We start from the raw sequence: 25590 nt of genomic DNA, 5'->3' as shown, positions 1-25590 counted from the left end.
TGGGAAGATTTATATGGACCTTTTAAACAATACTGCGGTTTGCAGTCGGCGAAATCCTTGAATTCTTCGCAACGCTGCGCTGCAAGAGATTGTTTAAAATTACAGATGCGTGAGCATATTTGTGGTGGTTTTGTAGGGGGTGGGGGGGCATGACAAACATGAATAAGAAGTGGCCAATTTGCATGTTCTCTCTTCTACCAGGGAAACACGGAGTGTCTTACAACATGTCGAAACCTTTTCACATTCCTTCTGATTGTCTGCCCACGGCTCTTTGCGGATCAAAGTAGACACAGGTTGCCACATTGTCATCCAAGCCTCCCCCTTCCTTAAGTGGTATCTCCCTCATAGCCTCCGTATGATCCTATATTTTAGTCTCTCTTTATCCCTTAATTCTCATTTACTTTCACTAGTTCTTTGTTGCCCCCCCCCCCCTATACCTGTCATCACCTCTGTTCTCATTTCTCACCCTGCCCTCTGCTTTTCCTCTCGCTAACCCCACCATTGGGCTGACCCCTCCCTCGCGTGGTGTGGCGGTTCCTGTTGCTCTTGTTTTCACTTCCCCAGCAGTCTGGTGCGTGGGAACCAACGTCGCTGCTGCTGCAGCAGCGCTGTCTATGACTGACTCTCAATTCCTGTCTGCGTGTCTGTATGCATGCGTGTATGCGTGTGTGTGTGTGTAAGGTACTCAGGTGTGTGCATGCGTGAGAGTGCCAGGAAGCGTTTGAGGGGGTTTGGGGATTTTGTGTGTGTGTGAATCTCACGCTATATGCGAGATGTGTTTGCTCGATCAACGTCTGACTCACAGGCAATCTGTGCAATCTCAACATGTCTATAAAAGGCTAGCGAGGAGACATCTCATGGCACCGAGCATCTGAACGGAAGTTTATGTCCGAGCGTGTGTGGCAGGAAAGTATATTAGTGCACATGTGGCACATTAGTGTTAAGGGTAGGATATAGCCGAGTAAGTGGAGTGTAATGAAGTGTAAAGCACTGCCAACTCCACCCAGGAACCAAACCCGTGGCAAAGATTTGAAAAGGATGAAATTTAAGAACAAAGGATGACGCCATGATGTGGTCTTTGTGGAAATTAGAAACGGTGTATTAGTGACAGTGACAAGTCATGGTTACAAGTTTACAATCTGTGGAATATAACAATTTACTTTACCAACTTCATATCAGAAACCAAACTGGGACGACGGTCAATTGCATTATTTGCTAATTGTAGTGATCATCAAGAAGTACAATAACAGTACAGTGTATATCTTCTTTTTTTTTTTGCTGCATCATTCACAAACATGTCTTGATGCCGAATAAAATGAGTGTGACGATGTGATGGAACCACACATTTTGTGCAGTGTGCATAGAAATGGCTAAAGAAATTGCTGCTAATTACACTAAACGAGATATTTCCATACTTATTCGAGTGTAGAGGGCTTCGCCCACTCTCACCACCTAATCGCAAATAAAAGCTACATTGATAGTCTTGAGCAGTCTTAAGCATTGTATCGTCTTTCTAACGACGTCTTTGTATACACGGCAGGGTCCTTCTCTAACTCTCGCTCCCTATTGGGATCTCTACGGTGAACACAAATTCCTACGCCTTCAAATTTGTGTGGCCTATTGATGCCCACAAACAAACATGAAACCTTTCCAAGGCACAGAGTCTTAAATCTCTTTTTCTGTCTTTTCGTGCTTATCCTCCCACATGACATTCAACCGGCGACGTGTGTTCATGACTGGAGAAGCCCAGAGAAACAAAAGGCTAAGGAACAAACCAATCCAGTGCTTTTCAATCAGATAACAAGGGAGCTAAATTTGCCTGGGTGGGCTGTACCAAAGCAGCAAGGCCCGGGTCTCTCTATTAAACTGCGGTTATTTTAGCATTCCTATTCACTATTCCCAGTTGAGCTTTAACCATCCGAGCACATTGCCGTTGTTAGGTTTTTACATTTTGTATAAATAGAGGGAATTTCTGACGCATTGTTGTCGTCGTACATCTTTAATTACATTCGCCCAGTGGGACACATTGTGACAGTTTGTAATGTGTATACTGGGGTAGTATGCAGGTGGTTATAAAATGCTAAATTATTATACAAGTTACATTTGGCTCTCCTGTGGCCATAATATATCAAAGTGGCATCCCTTTGACCAATAAATAACTTAAGGAGGAGACCATATGGTCACTGGTTGTTCAGCTCATTTTTGCTTTGAGTGGTTTGCTGTATTCTCCTAACCTCGAGACAAGGGGTGGTCCAGGTTTGTCTTCATATTGGGGGCCTGACAAAACAGCACCAAGTGGTGTATCTTGACACTTTTGGGGAGTGGGGGGATGGGTGGGGGGCAATGATGGTAGGAGACTAGAACACCCAAGTTTAGGAAAAGCTCTGGAAAGATACGCCCTCCCAGTCATCAGCACACATGGCTGATGACACAAACAGTTCTCGACACAGCCACCCACAAAGATAGAAGGGTCATATGCCATACATCACCTCCAAATGCATGGCGCCCAACAACTACAAAGTATCCTCCCCTTTTTCAATTCTGTGACCTCAAGCAATTTCTGCATCACAAAAGTCGATCAACCCAATAACTCTAATCAAACTGTCGTCAAGAACAGGATAAATGAGTTGAAATAATGATGAGACGTTACACCGACCTGCTTGGCTGGCCGATGATTTGCATTTTAGGCCCATTATTTTTTTTTGATCGGCCGTAATGTTTTTTATTCAATGATTGATTTCTGACGTCACTGAACGTCAAAAACGTAAAGGCGTTTAAACTGAGGACAAATGACCACGAGAACAGCATGTTCCAGACACCTTCAACATTCTTCCTACCTGGCAGCGACTGAATATATCGCAAGGAGTTGGCCGGACGTTGAAGTGTCGAAGCACTCGCATAGCTTGGTCTCTGGCCTTTTCCGAGCAGTCCAGGGAGAGACAGCGGCCCTCGCCCACCTGAGAGCGCAACTGTGATGATTTAAACATAAGACACCAATGAATCCAAGTCAACTAAATATTTGCAAATAGAATTTAGAATGTGTGCCTTACAGTCTGGTATGGTTGACCGCATGTGAGAATAACACGGTATTCGGCTTGTGCCAACTGGGAAAAAAAAAAAAGAAAAAAGAAAATTTAACAATCAGAAACAGCTTTTCTGAACAATTATATCAACAGAGTTAAGTATCGGTATTTGGTTGTGGTTTTTAATTTGTCTCTTACATAAATGAGGGTTGGGGCTATTTCAAGAATCGATAACGCCGGAGATGACTCGATACTTTTGTCCGCTTGAAGTCGCCAGTCTCATGTTGTATACTGTAGTATACTTTGATTTGAATGGACAGCTGGGCATATTACAACTACAGGAAGTTAAAACGGAATAAAATATACATGTGATGGGGAAACGGGGATGACCCAGAAATTAGTATTGCCTCATAAGGGAGGAAGAGAGCCGTGACAAAAGCGGGTTTACCTGCGTGCAACGGTATTCTGCAATGCCACCACCGGGGCGTTAAGAATAACACGTGAAACTCAGCGCCGCCGCCCTTTTGTTTTACTATTTTATCTGTTACACAGACTAACACCAGGCGTGGTTGCTGACACATTGACTTATCTCATGGTGCGGTGCTGTGCTGCTGACACAATGACTTATCCGATGGTGGGATGCTGTGCCGCTCTGTGGAATTGCACGCGATTATGGAAATATCGCAATTTGCAGAGTCCTGCTCTGATACAAACATTTTTGTGAGGTTTCTGTTTAAAAGGGGCTTGTTTCGTTCATCTCAAAAGGTGCTTGATAGGGTTTAGGCCTTAGTTCTCAGGTTCTGCCACACCAAACACATCCAACAGCACTGCTTCAAGAACACTGAGCATAATTATTTAATTATTGAGCCTAAATCTTTTTGATACATGTGCAATTGCTACCTTTTCGACTAACGTACCTTTGCCGCGACTCTGTGGTCATCATCATTCTCCAAAATGACCACGTCGACTCCCAAACAGCGCAAGTACCTCCCAAGGCCTTGCAGCATGTTGTCACACACCACCCTCAGCTGCTGGGGGGCCAGCGGAGCTGGAGGGGAGTCTTCAGTGGGCTCCTTGCCACACAGGAGGCCTTTCTCAGTATCAGAGCAAGGGGGACTGACCCACTGAGCCCCCTGACATTCCTAAATGGGCAGAGACAATAATGCGATACTTAAGTGAGCCCCACGGGGGGATTTTCTTTTCACTTGCAGAAGAGAGCTGGGAGGTCAAAGCACAGGGTGAACTATACAACCACCACCCCCGGCGATGCTAGAGTGTCTTGGTCAAACACGCATTGTTCCCACCCGCAGGTTTGATGCCTCAACCCAGATTCTTTACTTGGGATCTTTCCATTTTGTGTCACTCACCAGCTAGTAGAAGTCGTACAAGTACTACCGGTAGCATTATTTATTACCTCTGCCAAGGGAGTTGTTTTCATCTGTGTTTTATTCGTGTCCAAATTCTTGGGTAGATTTTTTTTTTAAATACAAACCTGGATTGAATGTTAATGTTAATCGAAACAAGACTGGAAAAAAAGAACAATAATAGTGATCTCACTCAACTTTGTGCCCCAGAAATGGGTCACGGACTCACTCTGGGTGGGTCACAGACAGCTCGTCAAAAAAAAATATTTCGTGTATTTCATTAGGTCAAGATTTTAGGTATAAACATCAAATCCATGATCCACTCATTGTTTGGCCTCATTAGGATGGCGAGAGAAAATTTCAGCATTTCAGCTGACTTTGGACAAGAACTGGGGTCGTCACAATGTCTGTGTGTGTGCAAGAGTCCTACAAGAGGCCAATTGAGACACCCACCCAATACATCTTCTGAATGTTCTCATACACTCTAATACTGAGTGAATGAAAGCATTAAGATGGGAGTTGCTCTACTTATTTGTGGTTAGGTGTTTAAAAAAATGGGGTTTGTGCGAAAACATGAAATTGTATGGAACATATTTCAGAGTTGAGCCCTGACCTCTTTGCTGCTGGTGGGATTTATCTTCTTGTTTTTTTTATCCTTCTGCTTCGCATCTCCGTTCTTCTCTGTTTGTGTGAGCGAGCGCAAATCGCTCGGAAGCCCAAAGTTGGCCGGGTTACCAGAGAGCACAGAATACACATCCAACAAGCAGTAGGCATCCGTCACTGAAATGAAATAAGAGTGAGAGAAGAGATGATTTCAATTGCAAGCAGTTATTTCAGGAATACGCCGATAATCGGTCATTATCGAGTGTGAGAATTGGGTGTTATTGAGCGACTCACCCGCATATCTGATTTGGCTGACGCGCAGCGGCCGCTTTTTCCAGTCGGACATTTGCTCGGTCTTGTCGAGGGCCTTTCCCAGGACCTGTTGCACGAGCAGACTGAGGCCTTTCTCAGCAGAGTCCTCTCCCACCAGCACCTCCTTAGGGCCACACTGAGCGCTGTTCACCTTGCCACACTGGATCTAATCAAAGCATTGTTACAATACAATTCACATTAGATCATTACACTAGTTTGAATTTGCAGTGTGTAACTTTTCCTCTTCAGTTTTTGGTGGGATGACATGAAAGAATGACCTTTCGGTGTACGTTGAGAAGATCAAGCAGCCCCTCTGTTTTCAATGGCTCCTCTACAAATTGAGGCCAAGTGGACTTGAGACACTTGAGATCTCCGGTCATGCCATAACCTGAAGAGGACACATGGTTGCAGGAACATTTGCACACATGCTTCAAATGAAAGCATTTCCATTGTCCACGTTTGTTGCTTACCCAGTTTCAGCAAATTTTGTTCAGAGAAAAAACTTCTAATGAATGCAGTGGTCTCTGGATGCTGACAAAATCCATTTGCACAGAGGTCCAATAAAAACACGGTGTCAAAAGTAGCGAGCTGGATCAGGGCAACTTGCTGGGCTGAGCTGCAGCCAAAATTGGGCTGCCACTCCATATCTACTCCTACTACACTCCCCTTCTGAAAATGAGAAAAGGTAAATCAATTAATCACAGGTATTCTTTATTGTTCCTATATTATTATTTTCCGTCTTCACCTTGAGGAGAGCGTCACGACAACTTTGAAGGGCTTCCAGGGTATCCACGTACTGAACCTTCTCTTTGGAGAGCGGGGGCTGATAGAACTTCTGGCAATGAGCTTCAGACGGCGTCCACTCCTCGCTGTGAGTGGCGTTGGTTGCATGTCTGAGCAGATGTGACAGATGTGCATCCTAATGAGTGTGTTAATTAGGAATAACACAGAGAAATGTTGTCATTGCAATTTTTTCCCCCCACAATTGGTCACATGTGCTAAAAAAAAGAAACAAAAAAAATGCGTCATTTCCTTAAACCGGTTCGTCCAATGGAAAAAAAAGACCTTTTGTAATACATTCGATACATTTCTCCATGATGTGTCATTCATCTAAAAGACAGTTGAATCATTTGGATTGTGAGAAAATAGCGATGTGGTCAAACAAACAGAGTGAAACTATTCTTTTTAACAAAATCGGTTCCTCATGTGTTCGCCATAATTTGCATAACAGACGCAGAAAAACCTCCCAAATCAACATTTCCCATTGAGAGTGAACATATTTGGAATTATTTGTTGCAAACAGCTTAACTAACTGTACGGGCTATGTTTTCAAGGTCATACAAAGTGTAGGTTTAACAGTACAAAACAAAATCAACCACGACTAGAATGTAAAGTATAACACGCATAGAACACTTTTAAATCACAAGCGACAAGTATACAGTATGCATGGGTTAACATTGTCGCTCAGTGCCAACTCATATGTGCAAACGCACGACCGCAGAGGTTCCAATTCAAGGTCCTTGGTTCACAAAAGATGGTCAGCACCTGCTCGAAATGAAATTCAGGCGATCATCATTTTTCTCATTTTCGGCAGTTGACTTTGGCGGTTCCGCAGCATTTCCAAACAATTAAGCCGACTCACTGTTGCTCGGGTGATAAACTCAGTTGGGTGTTCCAAACCACAAAGGGGAGTCTGTGCCTGGGAAGGTTATATCTCAGCGACCACCGAGCGGCTTTTTCAGGGTCGCAGTACTTCAGCAACATCTCCACCAACTGGATCTGGAGCTCACGGTCATCTGCCACTACTGTCTGGATGTTTATGGCGCACACAAAAAAAAATCAGTTGCGGAAAGAATACCGATCCGCGTTTGTTTCTTTTTGCACATATTTGAAGAGGGCTCCTACCTGCACGTGGTCACTCCAATTCTCGTCTGTCATGCTTTTCTAAAACAAGAACAAGAACCGCAGGCAAAGCCGTTTTTGAGTGACAGGTTGCAGGAATGAAACGAAATGATTCCCGTACAAATTACAGCCCAAATAAAATTGTCTTTTTTTTTCCCTCATGGAAAATTGACAGCAAATTGAAATCAAACTAGTCTCCTTTCTAAAAACCGAGTAAGATGGCAAAGTCAGAATACGAGCTACAGGTGGTTTGATTCTCACTTACATTTACAAATCTCTTGAACATGAGGAAGCGAAGTGTATCCTGTCTCCTCTTGTGCAGGGCATTAGGAAACTGCCCTGCATCAACGAAAACAATCATGTCTGGTGACTACATAGAGACCAGTCTGGGTCAGCCTCATCGACACGAGCACAGTCACTCACCTTGATCAATTTTAAATTTTTCCGCAAGTCGAAAAACGTGCTTTGTCAGCATTTTGGGCTGGGTCTGAGCAAGGCAACGTTTGGATAAGGAGAGGTGAGGAAACTTCCTGAGGAAACACAAATGCTCAACTTTTGTCCACATTTTGTCTTTTTAGACTTTGAAATGTGCACCGTACTTGCTGATCATGTCTTGCACTGAGAAGTTGGGATGGCACCACGAGTCAAGCAGAGAGACCAGCTGCTGTTCTAAATGAACGTGACCGGTAACAAAGGCCTCTGCTAAGGACAACTTGTCCTGAAAGATGAGTGGCACGCATACCTGCAGAGGACATTTTGACAACGCTCGGTAAGTTAAGACATCAAATATAAAAGGAATGCATAAAAAAGGGTACAAATAGTTGGATGGCTGTCTTGCCTGCGCAACGATCAAGTGTAAAACTAAACAACCAAGTAAATAATTTATCTGCCTGCCTGCATAATAACTGCCCCCCGCCCACCCACACACACACCAAGTTTGTTTGCCCTTGAAATAACCAACTATGTTGTGTGTGTGTGTCCAAATGACACAGAAGGGGGGTGGAGGGGGGGGGGGGGGATAAAAACCGTACACGTAGTCGGCGTCAAGATCAAGCCTTATGCATACACATGCAGGCGAGATACTGAGACAATGGCTCCGCCCAGAATCGTCATGCAATGAAAGCCTGATTTGCCATTGGCTCAGCAATATACGGTGCGGGAAGAGGGCTGGCTCACTTGCTAAAAGCTGACCGATTCCAGCAAGACAAAAAAGTGGACTGTGTTGAGTTTACGATTAGTGATCCGTGAGGTATTATGGCCAAAGCCTGTTATAGAAATACTGTTTTTATAGGACCTTTTTAGGGCTGCCTCAATCAAATATAAGAATGTGACGTGCGACTCACCTCCTCCAGATTTAGTTCATTCTGCAAATTCAGCTTGATACCAAGCACTGCTGTCTGTAAGGAAACAGAAGTATGTATTGGATGTATTGTATACTGTATTGTAATACGCTTTTATGGAACTGCTGAAGATTTTCATACTAATGTTGATATGCGACACTCACCTCTTTGTAGCATTTGAGAGGCAGCAGTTTCACGACGTGTAGCCGCAAGGTAGCTGCATCCAGAGTGGTCAGCTGGTAGATATTGATGAGAGCTTCAACAAAGCTGGTCTGGTTGTCAGTAAGAAGGGCAAGAGCTCGATGCTTGAGGGCTGTTGCTTGTTGCTCTGGAAGTGAGGTCAAAGTAACCTGTGGTGATGATGCACAAAAAAATAAAATAAAATAAAACAACAATCAAGAAACACATTAAATGAGGTTAATTAGGAAGTAAATTTAAGTGGTAGAAAAAGGCTTGCTATCTATTACGGTACTTTAATGACAAAAAGAACAATCTAGAGAAACTTAAAATGTACTTAAAATGTACTTAAAATGCATTATTCTTAAAAGCAAAACGAAAAAGTTAATTAGTAGCAATGTATTTAGAATCTCGTCAACCTGCGGATGTTCTTTTAGCCAGCTTTGGAATTCCTTGACTATGTGGACCCCCAAGGTGTGGGCCCGAGCCTTCTGTTTGGACGGCGCGCACTCTAGGATTGTTAGAAAGGCCTCCAGGGGATCATTCAGCTCTGAAAATCCCTCCTGAGCTGCCAAATGGAGCTGAGGGAGAAAAACACCGATCCAAAGAAGGGCAGAGGAGAAGTCAGATAGAAGAGACAAGCAAAAGTCAAGGAGAGATTTCAGATTTAAAGACTTGAGCGAACTTTGGCATATAATGGAAACTCCAAATATGAAACCTAGTAAATTTTACTTGAGCTGTTTTTTTTCTCCGCTGCCACAGCAGAGGTGTGCAGGTGATGGCACAGAGAAGAAAATGTCTGTGTCTGTGTGTGTGCGCCCGCGCTCACGTTTTTGGCCAGGGGACATACATATATGGGGTTCCTACTTAAGAATGCAAACTTTGGCTTTAGAAACTTCCTTCTGGAGAAAATAATATCTGTGTGAGAATGTCTGGCGCTGCCTCCTAATTTGTCCAACAGATGTCATTCACTCAATATCCTCCTCACACAGATCTCAAGTTCATTCAGTGCAAATTCCTTCCTTCCTACTGACAGCCACTCTGGTTTCCTCATTAACGCGCGTGCACATACACACTCGGGCGCGCGCACGAATGCACACATGGGTCACAGGTGAGTTTCATTTAGGTTCGAGTTCCACATTATTCTATTGACTGTTCCTTCCACTTCAATTGGTCCTTGTAAAATAAATAAATAAATAAATAAATAAATAAGAATTTTTTTAAAATCCATGTTTTCACCCGCTTAATATTCCACATGCGGAGCTAATATCCAGCAAACTCTCACCGACTGCAGGTCGTTGCTGCGCCACAGTTTGAAGAGTTGCTCTTTCAGCACGGCCGGGTCAAGACCTGCGGGGATAGCACACGTGAGGTGGGGTTTCACTCTGAACCTTGACCTCCCTCAACCTGTCAAGGAGCGAAAACAAAACGAAGCTCTAGTTGATATTACCGCCTTCCAATTCAACCAAAATGGTTTTGAAAAAAACTATGCCTTAAAAGTCAAACAAAACTTGGGCTCTCAAACCGTCATTGTTTGCGATATCCGGTCATCACAGAATTTCCTGTGCCATTAGAACGGGTGTTTAGTAAAATATGTGCAGTACAATTAAATATCATGTGATTGACATTCCCACAGAGCATCTTAAGCTAACAAACAGACATATTAAACACTCAAGACTTGTTTTTTAAAAATGACTATAAAACAACACTTGGACTCAGCAGTTCACTGCTAAGGCATTACTTCATTAGCAATCCTTATTTTTTTCTTTTTAAAAAATATTGCTGTACAGTTAAATATTTATTAAAAGGGAACAGGAACACATTATATTATTTCCCACAGGAAATATTGCATTTGAAAACAAGTTGTCAAGTCAACCAGGATAGCTGAGTGAAAAATAACGTATCATTCCTTTTTATTGTGGCCTCGATACTTGTAATACGATACACAGAGTTTTTGGTCAAAGCGGGCATAGCAAACAAGCTGTGACATCAAATATTATTTCTTTAATATGCAAACCGGAGCCACCATAACATTGAAATAACAGCTGAGATAGTTGGGCAGTCAAGGAACCTGACATCAACTCTGCATTCTAAAACTACACTTTTTTTTTAGGCCACAGACGAAAATAAAAACAGGCGAAGATTTGTCTGTGCAATTACATACTGAATTATTTTTTTTTTGTCTCTCAGTTGGAGCTCCTTTTCTGTCACTTCACCACCATACCTGCTCCCCCTACCTCCCTTCCTCCTTCCCAGGGTTCGTTTTCCTGTCCTCCACACCCTCCCCGCAGTAGCCTCTCTCGATTTTGTCTCGGATTTCCCCAGGAAAGGGCTATGTACTAGTCATAGTGTAAAAAATAAAAGCCTTCCTGATGCACAGCCTGGGAACGTAGACTCCAGCAGACCTCTCCCTCCTCTCCATTCTCACCCCTTTCTTTCACTGTATGTGCTCAACTTGCGCACCTCGCGACAAAAAACAGCTTCAGTTATCTGAGTTGTTCACCTGTATTTCTATTTTGACACCAAATCCAATTAATCATCATCAATGTGCATCCTTTGTTTGCCTTTTCAGATGAAGTGCTGCTGCTAATATTTAATCAACTGTGCAATTAAAACATCCAAGGTTAAACTCAAAAGAAAGCTAGACTCAAAATGGAAATTTTGGATAATATATTACAATCAGTTGAGCAGTATTGAAGGTGATTATACAGCATGTGTTCTATAACAGTTCTCAACGGCCATATATGGAGCGCGGGCCATAGGTCAGTTTTGGTCAAAATGTGTTTTGGTCAACCCACATAAGGCAAACGCTCAACACTTATAGAGTACCGTTGGTTTTGACCAAAATGATTCAAAAACAATAAATAAAAGTAACACTTCCATCTCAATGAAATTCAACGCACGAGCTGCTCTGCCACCCTGTTGCCAGGGAGCTGCCAAAATAAAGGCAACACAAAGATCAAGTGTGCAAATGAGGCGCTTGGTGTCACTTCAGCCACCAGAACAGCTTCAGTGTGACTTGGCAGAGAGCGTCGGCGAGTGGTTGAGCCCTGCTGGAAAGATGCCATGACATTCCTAAACAAGCACTTTTGTATTTGTTGATGTGCTGGATAAACCTTTCAACAGGTGCCATTGTAAAGCATGGAGGAGAAGATTAAGAGCACTTGCTGAATCTGAACCCTTATAAAGCAATGTTTGCATATGAATTACTCTGGTTTTGAGCCTCAAGAGCACAATTTTTTAGCCTATGTATAAATAATGAACATACATGTGTACTTCAGGCTCTACAATGATTTGCCACCATATTTACAAGACAGTACTTCAAACAGGGAGCCTGATAAATTCGGTTTACACAAAAATTATTATTATTTTTTGAACTGACGACATTTCTGAATACGCAATAAAAACGATGAGATCAATAGTGTACTAGTGGTTGTTGTTTTATGACGGATTCCGTTCCTCGGGCAGAGATGTAACCTAAATTTGTACGCAAGTTGGATCACTAACACTCAAGTTATACTGACAGTACCGTAGATATGTATATGGGAAAAGCACTATGAGTTTAGAAATGTAAAACAATCAAACCAGCAAATACAGTCTCGCACGGCATTCATAAACCTTGAAATGGCTTATGTACTGAACCGTGATACAAACCCTTTGAATCTGGAATCAAATGGTTCATTTCGGTCCACCAGCTGGTGAGTTTCTGTCAGTCTGGGGAGAAGATGAGAGAAAATGTGCTCATTGGACAATGAGGTCTCTATGAATAGTGGTCATGTTTATGGAAGAAGGGGCTCAGACTCAAAAAACACGTTAATATTTGTTAAGAGAGAGTTGAGAATTTTTTTAAGGTGTTTTGAGGCCTGTTACGCTTTTTTATTGACTCAGAGTGCAGCTATGAGTCAAGAAGTTTCATTTCATGATTGTTCGGAAATACACAGATCATCTTACACATATAGCCAGATCTCATGGCTGAACAATGACTTTTCATTCTACTTGGACAATTTGCAAGTATAATGTGTTTACTTTGTGGCTAATACCAACAAGTTGCACATAGACATAAAACCTGTTCTATTCCTGCTATGAAAGCAGCCTCCAAACAAAAGACCTACCACGTATTTAGCTAAAGTGTCTCAAAGTAACTATTTCGAGTGTTAGTCGCACCTACCTCATACAATAGTTTTCCCAAAAAACAAAGGGCCGAGAAAGCAGTGTAATGTCACATTGGAATTTCAGGATCATGTTACCGGTATAATACAAACAGTTCCAATCAAGTTGGTAATTTGTGTTTAACATGAATAAAAACAGAATCCAATGATGTTCAAATCCTCTTCAAACACATCCATGAAGGCACCATTAGTTTCATTTTCAATTTCATGAGAAAAAATATGTACATTGGTTTGGTGTTTGTCCACTTCATGTGAAATAAATATTAACCTCCAATCATCAGATTATAAATGACGTGTGTTCAGTTTCGTCTACTCACCTGAACTTCTTTGCCGTATTTTTCCCCCTATTTTGGTTGATATACAAGGTCCTTGAGGGTTATGAGAGGCACTGGCGCTTATTATTTTTAATATTAGCAGTAATTGTAGTGTATAATAGTCGTCATCTGTTTCCTACACGTGTTAAATGGGTGTATATTATGTTTAGGATAAGGCAAATGTTTTGCCACAGACATATTTACCACATCAAACATGGCGGACGCGCTCGCTGAACACAGCAACTGACCAACCCACGACATGAGGGATCTATATCCTGTATCTCAATGGGTTAGCACACCACCTTCAATTATACCTTATCATCTACCGCCACCTACTTTTAAAGCTACGTTACCCATTTACGCGATGGAACCCATTTCCACAAAAACATTAAAAAAAACATCACACGAAACACTAATTCCGAAGGCAGTCGTAATACTCGGTTAATTTCGAGTTAGCTCAACTATTAGCGTTTTAAGACCAACAATAAATTCATGGTTTTATCACATCTGTCGTGCCCAATTTTAGCCAATTCAAACAGAGTTTTAATTCATGATAGCCCTTTTAGAACACTGGACCACTTGAGTACAATTGTCGATTACAAGTAATATTCATCAGTTTTGTTGTGTTACGACTATACAACTCACCAGATGGGCATTTTGCGCTGCTAGTTTCAGCTACTTCTACCTTTGCTTGAACATTCATTAAATTTGCCCTCATCGTGGTTTGAAGAAACTCGTCATCTCAAATTATGCTGTCTTCATCAGACTGTAAAGTATATACAGTATATATATCTATATCTATATATAACAAATAACTGACAATTATTATGTAAACAGTATAGACATTCAAGAAGTGTGAAAGAAAGGTGATCCATTAATCGGAGTATTTTTACCTGCAACCAAAGACTAGGGATACGGATAAAAATGTTACTTCCTGGTTTTGAAACCATAGTTGTTCAATAAAGATTTGGGAAAAAACTCGCTATTGGGTCACGTGAGAAAGTTTAAAAATAGTTCGTTCGCCAGAGTTCATATTTTTATTTTTTCCTTTCAACATAAACAACATTATGGCTAATAATCACTGTAAATAATTACTATCTGTTGCTCGGCACATTTAGTTTTGTTGATTGTTATTCTTTGCAAATTGATTTTTTGATTTAACGTGTTTTAATTCCAATACAGTAGTTAAACACCCTACCCCAATAGTTTAACACCCCCCGTAAAAATATGCGACATTCTTTTAAAGCATAGTTTCTGAAGGTAAAACTCAAGCGGTGCATTTATGTTGAACGACTCGTTTTAATTAACTTCAAATAATAAACGCTTTATCTTTCCTGACTGATTACAAAACACGACATTATCATATTTTATATTTGGATTTTAAAAACCCCCAAACGACGAAAACTTCCTACTGTATCACGTGGGTGTTACGTCGTCGTTCAAGAGATTGTTTAGGCTCAACCGTTTAGTTGCGGTAGTCTGTAGCAGCAGTGTCAGTGAGTTTAGGTTCTTTGCCCTTGTTTACTGCGGGAGCTGCTTTATCCTTTTTCCACTGACACTTCCGTCGGGAGAATGTAGTGCGTCACATTGACGATTAGATTAAGCTCCTCCGTAGTTGATCGATATTAATCCCACATTGGCAGAGTGTTTTCAAACGGGCTAGCTGCTAGTTTAGCAGCGATGGAGTGGCGAAGCAACAACGACGCGCTGTCCGACAGCGAGTCCCCTGAAACGGACCCACGCTGCCCCTACCAGCAGGTAAGTAGCCCCAGCAAGCAACCCAACAACCACCCCGATCACTTTTAATTCAAGGGAGCTAATAGTTCGTTTTCCCTGATATCTGATACAATCAAGACAAAAGTTAAAAGTGGGGGACATAACGGCTAGCCACATGCTCGTGTTTCGGATTCGCGTTTGTTAAACCTCGTCGCCATATAGTGACATACATAGATCTTAATATATAGTGAGAACTATGTGTACAGATGTATGTAGCACCTATCTATGTTGTGTAACTTGGGAAAAAAAATCTTGTGTTGTTTTGTGTCTGGGAAGATACATTTTCCACTTGCTGGGCCCTTAAATTTCCCTCAGGGCTCCCCACATTTCCCGACACAAACATCAGACTGTTAAATAAGATGAGGTATTTTTAGTGCTCCCATTCCAAAAAAAGCAAGGATGGGAGTGATCATGAAAGCCCAAAAGCCTTTATGGCCCAAATATTTTTGTGATGAGGCAGAGCACAGGTGTCAAATTGAAAGCCGGCGAGATAGATCTGGTCCACTACATCAATTTATGTGGCCTGCTGACGCATACTGTTTCCACTGAAGACAAAAGCGGTGAACAGAAAGGAGCTAAGGAGACACCAGCTGTTTCACAATATGAAGAACACAGAGTACAGTCTTCCCTAAAGATGTACAGGAGAATGTTCTTCCTGAGATTACAAGTCTCTTTGTAAATTAGAACAGCTGTGATCTTGTTATTCCCCCAATTCTTTTCCACATATAGCAGCCCGAAATGCATCTTGGGGTATTTTCCCAGCCAGGCCTCCACAAGTATCCAAGTGATGCATTCTTGGATTAAGATGTCTGACAAAAATAGCATCCAAATATTCCATGCATTATTGTATTCGTACTTTCTATGCGAACAGTACTTGGGCCGCGACTGATGACGTTTGATGAGATCACAACGACGTAAGAACGGACAAGAATGCAAATTGAGAATCAGCTACCGTTTTGTCAGTCATTTGGTATTGGTTTGATGAGCAGCCTCAGACAGTGTGCAACAAACAGGCTACTGATGTAGATTCCAATTCTGATCTTGGGGGGGATGAAAGTACTTTCGCTATAAATACAAAACAAAACAAAAAAACTGATGTTGACTCAACCAGTCAATGATTATATCCCTTTTGCTTACATAAGACTTCAACACAGCTCTGTAGTTGTGCCGAGGCATCCCTGTGCCAGGACCAGCAGCAGGGTTGCTCGACGACTTCCATGGTGTCCAGCTGGATGCTGGCCGAAGCTCAGGACCGCCTGTGTGCTTTAAGGTTCCACGGCTCCGAGTCCCTGGAGCAAGAACACGCTCGGACTCGGGCGAGCCCCACGGAACTGACGCACACTGAGGAGGAGTGGCTACGCAAGGAGCGCATGCTGGGAGGTCAGGAGCCCAGTCTAGGACCTGTGCTTGGCGCCGACGGAAGTTGGGATGTTTTTGATAAAGTGAGTGTGTGCTGAGTTGATCATTTATTCAACCAGAGTACCGACACATCTTGGGTGTACACTACCTCTTACCCTAAATCAGCATGGGGCAGGCTTTATCTTATGAGCATAAGCGCTACAGACAACAGGTGGATTTATATATAAATAGACAAATAGATGGAAAACTAGATTTACAGACGTCTGATCTGAAGCCGGTGTGTTGTGACATGTTATGCCTTGACCAGGTGCAAATATGCGAGGGTTCATTGTAGTCGCATTACATCATCTGCTTTCTATTCAACGTTATCCTTGCTGCCAGTCAACAAGCATAAATGTCCTCTTGTCTCCACCAGAGTATCATCAATATCCAAAATGAACCCGTAGAAGCAGAACAGTGCAAGGCATCACTCCACAAGTCAGAGCAAGACCTTAGGCACTTTGGTAAGTGACATTCAGAAACGGGAATAAAAACGAGGAACCTTGTCAACCTCATTTTAATGCTAATGTGACTAACTCCATTTTGGTTTGCTAACGGCTCTGATTAGACCACAAATTAAATTCCAATGTTTTTTTCAGGTATATTGCGGCGATGGGATGACAGCCAGCGATTCCTGGCCGAGAAGCCTCAGCTCATCTGCAACGAGACGGCCAACTATTTATATTTGTGGTGCATCACGCTCCAGCAAGAAGGGGTAATGTTGAAATGATGAGTTGCATATATGTTTGGCATTTTCACTTTGTCAAAAATTTGGGATGATGAAATATTGACAATTTCCTACAGAAAGAAGCGCTGATGGAGCAGGTGGCTCACCAAGCTGTAGCCATGCAGTTCATCCTGGAGATGGCATCAAACTCACGGCAGGACCCCAGAGCTTGCTTCAGGCAGTTCTTCCAAAAAGCCAAAGTAAGGCACCCGCATGTCATGACCCACCTACCGGTAATCCTAATTTATTGAGATGCACACCACCTGTCGAAACCAAATTTAGCTATTTAATATAATCATCAAATAAAAAGTAATGACTCCGATTTTATTTGGAGAGCACTTTTAAAAACAACCACATCTGCATACTAAGTGCATTTTTGTAGATTTTGTAGCCCCTTCATGCAGCAGCACACTAGTTGGGCATGAATTACTGGTTGCTGGCTACTATTCGGTAGCTCAAATTTCGTGTTTCTTCTCTTGCTGTGCAGGAAGGACAAGATGTCTATTTGGAAGTCTTCCACAGCGAGCTTGAGGCCTTCAAATACCAAGTGAGAGAACATGTGGTCAGGTGTAAAAGCATCACATCCAACAACACAACTCAACAGCCGAGCAATGGCACAAACCTACAACTCGACCCCAAAGAATCTCAAAGCTCTTTAACACAAGTAAGTTTTTTTTTTTTTTTTTGGTCTGGTGTGAGTTGCACTTTGCGGTGTTGTCTTGTGAGTAGAAACACTCCTCAAGTATTTCACTGTGACGGTTTCCCAAACGGGGGGTCGGAACGCAACATGTGTCAGTGTCCTCAAAGCTTTCTGACAGTTTTCCACTCGAAAACTTAACTGATCACATTCTGGTACCAATCATGCCATTTTGGGTTGAAGTCCTATTCCAGGCAAATGCCGAGTTCCGCCTTTGTTCTCATGGCGACTTGGGCAGAGCTAGGATATGAAATAAAGCGGGCAGCTACTTTGTGTTGTCAGTTTGGCAATGTTTGTAGGAGTCACTATATTTAGCGACTTTTACGACCCCCAAGTGACTTATCATTGGGTGCTTAATTTTAATCTTGATTGATGGAGAGACCAGACACTGTACAGGGACCCAACTGTTCATACGCAGGACAAGTACCAGTAAGTTAAAAAGTAATGTGTGCGTGTGTGTGTTTTAATCACTTTTAAGCTCCTATCATTTGGTCATCAAGCTGGTACATAATCATTTTAGCCTTGTTGATTGTCTTTGGTTTGTTGTAATCTGACATTTCCATATTCTTTATGATTACTTCGTATACATAATGTAATACGTGATATATTTTTGTAAGTTTGCACCCCCGGCTCAATTTCCAATGTGTGCGTTAAGCTAAAAAGGGTTGGAGAAACGCGCAAACCCGAAATACATAGATAATTGCTGTACTCGGATTTAAACGGAAGGTGGCGCCATTGTATCATATTAAAAAAAAGCACTTGTTTCAGTTGAGCAACACATATAAAAACCCTTTGAATGTTCCGTGGAGAATACGCATGACTGTTGTTTGTTCCATGTCATGTCCGGGTTCGTTCTTGTTTCAAAAATTTGCGAAAATGTTCAAAATAGCGAGGAGCATACTCTGCGTAATTGAGTTGTTCTAATTTGTATATGCGTTAGAAGTGAGATAGTTTCCCTCGGGTCGGCTGAACTCCAAACCCCGGATACTTTCACAATCCTGTGTTTAAGAAAAAAAGGAAACTTCCTCCTCCCCCTTTGTTGGCCCCTCGCTGCCGGAGAGGCTTGAAGACAACTTGCTGCCGAGGAATGCAGTGCAGCCTGTTGGAAGTAAAGCTGGAATCTCCTGGCCCTGCCTCCTCCGTCCCGAGTGTCATTCTCTGATTTCACATCTATCTCAGCATCAGAAGAGCGCCTGTCGAAATCCCGTTGGTTCGGCACATGAGTTTTAAAGAGGCAGAGGGCAGTTACATAAACATTGATAATAATCCTCTAACAAGGCAACTGCTGCTTAATCCACCCGCGTCTCGAAAAACGACCAAGGGCCACTGATGCCACTAAAGCCCCCGTGTTTTATCCTCCAGCAGGTGGCGGAGTACCCTTCCAAGCGCTGTTTAGAAGCTGGATTGTTGATAAACACAGGGAGACGGACAAAGGACGATGCCAATGAAAGTGACGATATACGCATGATGGAGACCTCTTAGGAAACGTGGCTGCCTTTCTACCATCTTCACCTTCTCCCCCCATGTAGGAACACCTTGACTTTTTTTTAAACGACACTCGAGCACAACAGGAATAAAGACCAGCATGATTAGCCCTTAGTCAGGTCTCGACTGGCGGCCTCTAATGCCGCCATTCATCATCAGAGAAACAAGAGTTGCTTTAAAATGATGACCTGTGTCCTCGTTGTAGCTGTACTATGTAATCACAATTTGCATACATTCAAAATAGTTCGTCTTGGCACAGCAATGGACCTAATGGCAGGTGTTCAAATAATAATAAATGTCAATTCCTGGACTGTAGCCTATGAGTATGCATTTATGGCATGACCGAGCACTTTGTATTTGAATGCATTGTGAGATAATTCAAACTGACGAGGATTCACACTCCAGAGTCACACTAAGATATATATTTAGATATGCAGTATTTCCTCATATTGTGGCCACCATTAGGGATGAATAAATGTTAATTTTGAAATGTGATTTGGAAAAAAATTGGTTTAAATGTTTTTTTTCTCCTTTTCCAAATGGTGACACTAAAAGGAGATATGATGCCCTTTGATTTTTGTCGGTACCACAGATATAACTACGGTAGGCGTTTCAATTACATGTCTGACATGCTTTTGTAAAATAAGATCAGCCAGTATAGTACACTCTATAGACACTTATTCTTGCTTTACCCAAATTAGCCCGCTTGACAGAGAAACTCTGTCATCCAAATACTGCCGGGCCAATAGTGAGTACAGTAGAGACATGATTACCATGACAACCAGGCATGGGCGCTTCATACGCTACATAGTGTGTATGTGGCTCTTGGCACATCACTTGGGGATAAAAAACGAAAAGGTCTCTTTGAGATGCAAAGTTGATTTGTTCGAATGCATTTCGATTAATCAGCGGAACGAGGTCTGTTTACGGCGGAGGCCGCTGTCTGGGGAAATAGTCTTGACGTTGACGAGGTAGTCTTCTGCCACTGAATAAAAGAGCGTTCCGCCTGTTGATAAATGTTGCTGTTTGGGAATCGCTGGAGTAGACGACACAAAATCCAGTGTAGCTTCGCCAATTAAGTTTGACACCATTATTTCAATGCATGTTGCTTTTCAAGTCTTTAGCAATGTAGGATTTTAGTTAATGTTTTCATTTCTACATCTCCAGTTGACATTATGGGAGAAGGTGGAGAGATCAAAAGTGCCCTTTTTTTTGGTACATTTATCTGCAGAAAGGAGGTCTTTGCATCCGAATGTGTACTGCACTTTAATATTTGACTTTTTTTGAACTCACATGTTACTTTTTATTTTGAAGACTTACCGTAATCATGCCGACTTCTAAACTTTTACAAGCGGGCTTGTGATAAGCTTTTCATTGGAACTGTGTGAAGTTTTTTTTTGTTATTGCTGTTTTCACGTTTGAATGATTTTGGTCACTGGGCCAGTTTTCTCAGGCTTCCAGCCACCTATCTGCTCTGTAATAAATTCAAGAATATAAATATAAAGTGATTTTCTGCTGCAGAGTGGAATTGAGTAGACCAGATCGTGCATTAAATTATATTGTATGAAAAAGACTTGCATTGTGGATTTTGTTTTCAAAATGAGGAGAAAGTAAAGTGATATAACTATCCACCCATCTATGTTTTTGGAGCACTTGTCGGCACACTTGTCACAGCACGTGATACTGGTCCTGTGTTGTGCTTTTCTAAACTATGTAGCATTTGAGGAAAAAATTGTTCTCGTGCTAATATTTAAAAAAAAAAAAAAAGCATTTTGAAGACACTGGAGTAAAAATGTGAATTTATTAGATCACTATGGTCGACCATTGCACATTCCCTTTTGAATAGTCATAATACTACAGGAGAAACAGTCCTAATGCCAAAATATACATCAAACTATTTTGGTGTAGTTCAGGAAACTTTATTTGGACCCTATGGTACTATCATCAACGAGTGTCGTCTGAATCGGAAGTATTTTAGAAAACAAAAACACCTGTTGTGTTTCTATTGGTCTCAGGCACAATGTGGAATGATGAGAGCAAAATTCAACCGCTCTAAAAAGTCCCACGGTTGGCACGGGTCCTGGATGGTCCGTGTATTAGTAAAGACAATTTAGCTGGTAAATTTTTACAAGGCAGTCTTCTCTTCTGCTATGCAACACTATGATTGAGCACAGAGAGTTTTTTGTGGAGGAAGGTCTCGACGTGGGGCCAGATCTTGTTAGTTTCTGTGCCGGAGAAGGTCTCAAGCACACCTTTACTCCTGAAACACAAGCAGAGGAAACAACGTAAAACAATGATCATGAATATATATCCGTATATATTTTTAAACTGACTTCTGAGATTATCACATTGAATGTAATGTGAATGGAAATTGGTATTACTGCTAAGCGCACTATGACTTCAGTGACAATTACGTCCATGCATCCATCTTTTGTACCACTTATCCTCATTTGGGTCGTGGGTGTGCTGGTGAGTAAACTTTTTTTTTTAAAGTTACACTATAACCCTGGTTAACTTTTTACCCTTGTAAGACGGTTACAAATATTACACAAAGTCAACTCGCCTTCACTGAAAACCTCCCAAACCACTTAAAAATCTTCAACTACATTCTCAAAATGTTTTATAATTGTTTTTTTTAACTTTTATTTTACAATGGTCACATAACTTCAGTAAGTTTCTATTTTTCTTGCATATGCTATATTTCCTTGTGAGCCCCACCAAGATCAGATTGTATTCTCAAAGTGATTCCACAACTTCAAATATTGTCCGTCCATTTTTGGACCTCGATAAAAGGTCAAATCTGGTTCCACCAGCCTCAAGGAATGTGGCTCTGAAGCAATCCTTTGGTGAAATAAACACGTGAGGAATGTGCATGAAGGTACAAAAATCTCTTCACAAACATTGCGGTGTCACAGGAAGCTGGCTGTAGTGAGAGGCTGAAAGGAGAAATACGAGCAACCATCTGCCCATTTTCACTTAATTATTTCTCTACAGAGAGGCAAACTGAACACTTGTGATGTAATAGCCTGACTGACACGCAACACCTCAAAAATGAATGTTGCGTTTTCACCTTTGTGTGGGTTTGTTTCTATGATGCTTGTGATAACAGTTCCTAAATGCGAGGTGCACGGATGTACCTATAGTATTCTAAGACGGGCTCCGTCTGGGTTTCGTAGGCTTTCAGTCTCCTCGTGACCGTATCTGGTGTGTCATCATCCCGCTGGACCAGAGGCTCCCCTGTGACATCATCGCGACCCTGAATGATGAAAGGTTGAAGGCGTCGGTTGGATGATCAAATTACTTAAAGCAATCGAACTCAATGTGGCGCATGTGAGCTAAGTGGATTTATGCCTCACTGCAAAGTACCGACACACTATTGAATCATCTCGACAACACGATTTGAGTTCTTTTGACCTTTGCACCAGTGACTATAGCGATAGAACTGAGCGTAAGCAGATCACAATCGAGCCAATTACGGAGCAGATAGCGGAAAGATGTTCACCGCACTTTTGTTCTCTTGTATAGTCCCAGCGTGTCATGAGATAAAACTTAGAAATGTGGTCACCTTTTGTTTTATTTCCACCTCACTCATCGAGTGGGACGATTCAACTTTGGTGGAGGTCAGTCATTCCAATTTATGCTTTTATTCGTAACCGTTTCCCAACTTCAAAGTGTCTGGAAAAATAATAATAAGGCATGTATTTACAGGCACTTTAGGTGGGTTGAAGTCAACGTTGTACACTCTGCCGCTGGGAAGATGAGTCCAGCGAGATGTCAGTCTCTCTTTAATGATGTGGAAAGGAACATTGAGGTTAATGACTGTGTCCACACTGTAGACTTGATCCAGAGAGTCTGCTTGGGTGACGGTTCGAGGGAAACCTGAAGGTGAGACGATTCAAGTCATATGTCAGAAAATTCTCATTTTATTATGATTCATTTTTCCAACTCTCTCCTTTTCAGCCTTTCGCAAAAATCCTTCCATAAACTTCAACTGATCCATTTTTTAAAAATTCTGGTATGGAATGAATGCTTCCTTCATGACTCAAAAAAAAAAGAAGCTCAATTTGTGTTTTTCCACTTGCCAGTAAGCAGGCTATTTCCTGGTTCACCAAGAAAGACAATAGACGTGAGGAGGGCTTGTTCGATTTGCATTCTGGGTAATGACTTGAATCATAACTCAAACAACAAAATCTTAATGGCTTCCTTTGGCGGCCTTTTTAATCCAGACTGGCTAACAAAAACAATGTTGTTACAACCATATGAGGAGAAATGTCTTCTAAGAAAAACAGAACAGTCCAGATACGACCATTTCAATGTCCCGAGTTTACTTCCTGGTTCTTAGTGAAGGGCGTAAAATGTTAGAAATAGACAAGACTCGAGCATTTGCATTCTGGTTTGTGGGGAAAGTACCTGGCCAACCTACGCATGTCATGTCATTCATGTAACGACAGGATGACTGCGGCATGTAGAAAGATTTGCAGATTTGCTCGAAATGCACGAGTGTGTCGAGCTTTCTTACCGTCGAGCAGCCAGCTGCTCTGCTCTATCGCCCGCAGGTCTGTGAGGATGAGGCGAGACATGACGTGATCGGGCACCAGCTGACCTCTATCGATACTCGACTTAAGCAGCAGTCCCAACTCTGACACAAATAAACAAGAAGTCAAAAAAAAATCCGCCAAAATGTACTTTTTCTTTTTCATGACAGTACATACAGTGATGGGACATTCTCCAGAGTGTACTCGTGAGCATAACCGGGTCAAGCACAATAGAAAATTAATGGATGGGTTATAAATATTGACTGCATGCAAGCATATGGGAGGACATACAAACAGCATACAGGAAGGCCGCGCTGTCGAAATGGTAACAATTAGCTCAACGAGCTTGCCCTTATGGATATCTTCCATCCATCCATCCATTCCCAACAGTGCCTGTTCACTTTAAGGTCACGGGGGAGCTGGAGCATATGCCAAATGACCTTGGGGGAGAGGCAGGGTACACACTGGACTGTTTGACAGTCAATAGCAATTCACAGACAGACAAAAAAAAAAAAACATTGACGCTCACATTCACACACATGGTCTACTTAGTCTTCAACGAATCGAACGTGACTGTTTTTGGAAAGTGAGACAAGGTCGAATTACACGAGGAAAAGGCCAAATTTGAACCAATAACCTCAGTCAGGACTGTGAGGTGGAGATGCTATCCACTTGGTCGCCCTGATGCATGCAAGTGCAATTAACGGCATTTATTATCTTATAGTCGATGCAAAATTGTTGCAACACCATTGAAAGGTGTGAAACATCTGCCATCATGATTTGCTCGAGGCGATTCATTGCAACCAAACTAAGTGTGTACAATAGTTATGTATACTGTACAGTACTTGAGGAAGTGCGTGTTTTGATTGTTTTTCACGAAGAAAAGAACAGTTCAAATCCAAGGCAAACTCGAGCATGGACAAAGATTATTACAACATGTTTTGACTGCTAAGTGCTCCACGTGAAAGGGTTTTTTCATGGTTTAGAATTGTGCAGAAAGCAGCACACTCAACGTGATACCACCACGCACATATCGAATTCCGCTCACGGGACGAATACGTGCATTGTCTTGCTTATCTTTACAGCTCTTTTAATCATTCCGTCAAGGTGATGCCGAGGGGGCCTTCTTCCAAAGTTCGGTCAAGCCATATTAGGCCGAGTAGTGTTTCCAGTGCAAACATGAAACTACTCCCAGCACAATAAGAGGCTGCGAACCAGTTTGATGACAACTCCCTGTGTATGTTACAGATAAGCAAGGAGTGGTGGGCTTATCAACACTGTAGACTAAGCACACCCTATTTATGTGTGCACAAATTAATGGTGTTAAGGTTCCCTATTCCTTTCATGCATCAATAAGCTTACCAGTTTTAGCGTTGATGTTGGCCCTCAGAATATCCCCACTGGAGATGTGTTTGAGTCCAAAACTTTTGCTTATCCGCCCAGACACCGTCCCTTTTCCGGAGCCCGGGGGTCCCATGATGACTGCACGGAAAATCCTCTGGAGAACCATATCGAGAATACCGCCTTCAGTTTTCACTTGCACAAATCGGATTAAACTCCTTCTGGATGCTCGGTGAAGCGAAGAGTGGCCGTGATGGCAACGCAAGTGGGTGACGTCAACGAAAATAGGCGTGGCTCGAAAGCTGGATGAACTTTCTTTGAGGTAACCTGACGAGCAAGAGGACGAGGCAAAATTTTTGAAGAGATTTATTAATTGAGGGATTTATGTGTTCATAGATGTATGCGTTTTTGCATATGACCAGTCACG

The 25590-nt window shown here is 42.1% G+C and overlaps 3 protein-coding genes across 4 annotated transcripts in view; 1 reads left to right on the top strand and 2 right to left on the bottom strand.

The window, feature by feature from the left end:
* The window catches only part of exd3 (exonuclease 3'-5' domain containing 3), a 29193-nt gene extending 15225 nt beyond the window's left edge, over window positions 1-13968 (bottom strand). Inside the window, exons 1-19 of the mRNA XM_052051488.1 lie at window positions 13850-13968; window positions 12376-12435; window positions 10007-10071; window positions 9141-9302; window positions 8709-8894; window positions 8548-8601; window positions 7804-7946; window positions 7628-7734; window positions 7470-7543; window positions 7208-7246; window positions 6945-7111; window positions 6048-6195; window positions 5773-5971; window positions 5581-5690; window positions 5285-5468; window positions 5001-5167; window positions 3941-4165; window positions 3051-3104; window positions 2838-2969 (exon numbers count right to left, since the gene is read on the bottom strand). Of these exons, the coding sequence (XP_051907448.1) occupies window positions 2838-2969; window positions 3051-3104; window positions 3941-4165; window positions 5001-5167; window positions 5285-5468; window positions 5581-5690; window positions 5773-5971; window positions 6048-6195; window positions 6945-7111; window positions 7208-7246; window positions 7470-7543; window positions 7628-7734; window positions 7804-7946; window positions 8548-8601; window positions 8709-8894; window positions 9141-9302; window positions 10007-10071; window positions 12376-12403 (2244 nt within the window). The 5' untranslated portion in view covers window positions 12404-12435; window positions 13850-13968. The remainder of the gene's footprint in view (window positions 1-2837; window positions 2970-3050; window positions 3105-3940; window positions 4166-5000; window positions 5168-5284; window positions 5469-5580; window positions 5691-5772; window positions 5972-6047; window positions 6196-6944; window positions 7112-7207; window positions 7247-7469; window positions 7544-7627; window positions 7735-7803; window positions 7947-8547; window positions 8602-8708; window positions 8895-9140; window positions 9303-10006; window positions 10072-12375; window positions 12436-13849) is intronic.
* Window positions 13969-14357: 389 nt separating this feature from the next.
* Window positions 14358-20858, top strand: cdc37l1 (cell division cycle 37-like 1). Of its 2 annotated transcripts, none has more exons than XM_052051676.1 (7): window positions 14358-14962; window positions 16123-16422; window positions 16755-16842; window positions 16978-17093; window positions 17183-17305; window positions 17593-17769; window positions 19168-20858. In XM_052051676.1, the coding sequence occupies exons 1-7, from the start codon at window positions 14885-14887 to the stop codon at window positions 19282-19284; spliced, it is 999 nt and encodes a 332-aa protein (XP_051907636.1). In that variant the 5' UTR covers window positions 14358-14884; the 3' UTR covers window positions 19285-20858. The 2 variants fall into 2 exon arrangements, with proteins under 2 accessions (XP_051907636.1, XP_051907635.1); XM_052051675.1 differs by having other exon boundaries at window positions 14539-14962; window positions 19165-20858.
* A 211-nt stretch (window positions 20859-21069) lies between these two features.
* Window positions 21070-25444, bottom strand: ak3 (adenylate kinase 3). Its single transcript, XM_052051711.1, has 5 exons — window positions 25185-25444; window positions 23807-23926; window positions 22994-23166; window positions 22425-22543; window positions 21070-21547 (listed from the first exon to the last, which is right to left on the bottom strand). The coding sequence occupies exons 1-5, from the start codon at window positions 25330-25332 to the stop codon at window positions 21436-21438; spliced, it is 672 nt and encodes a 223-aa protein (XP_051907671.1). The 5' UTR covers window positions 25333-25444; the 3' UTR covers window positions 21070-21435.
* Between the last annotated feature and the right edge of the window lie 146 nt (window positions 25445-25590).

This window comes from Hippocampus zosterae, chromosome 18 (assembly GCF_025434085.1).
Source record: "Hippocampus zosterae strain Florida chromosome 18, ASM2543408v3, whole genome shotgun sequence".
NCBI lineage: Eukaryota > Metazoa > Chordata > Actinopteri > Syngnathiformes > Syngnathidae > Hippocampus > Hippocampus zosterae.
The sequence above is the reverse complement of the archived record's forward strand: the minus strand, read 5'-3'. Positions and strand labels throughout refer to the sequence as shown.

Bases quoted from the DNA above. Each gene is read 5' to 3' on its own strand.
- cdc37l1 (XM_052051675.1), top strand. From the start codon at position 14,885: ATGGAGTGGCGAAGCAACAACGACGCGCTGTCCGACAGCGAGTCCCCT. The intron at 14,963-16,122 runs GTAAGTAGCCCC...TGCTTACATAAG, and splicing joins CACGCTGCCCCTACCAGCAG to ACTTCAACACAGCTCTGTAG. The intron at 16,423-16,754 runs GTGAGTGTGTGC...TGTCTCCACCAG, and splicing joins GTTGGGATGTTTTTGATAAA to AGTATCATCAATATCCAAAA.
- ak3 (XM_052051711.1), bottom strand. From the start codon at position 25,332: ATGGTTCTCCAGAGGATTTTCCGTGCAGTCATCATGGGACCCCCGGGC. The intron at 23,927-25,184 runs GTAAGCTTATTG...TATTTGTGTCAG, and splicing joins CAACATCAACGCTAAAACTG to AGTTGGGACTGCTGCTTAAG. The intron at 22,544-22,993 runs GTAAATACATGC...TTCATCATTCAG, and splicing joins TCAACCCACCTAAAGTGCCT to GGTCGCGATGATGTCACAGG.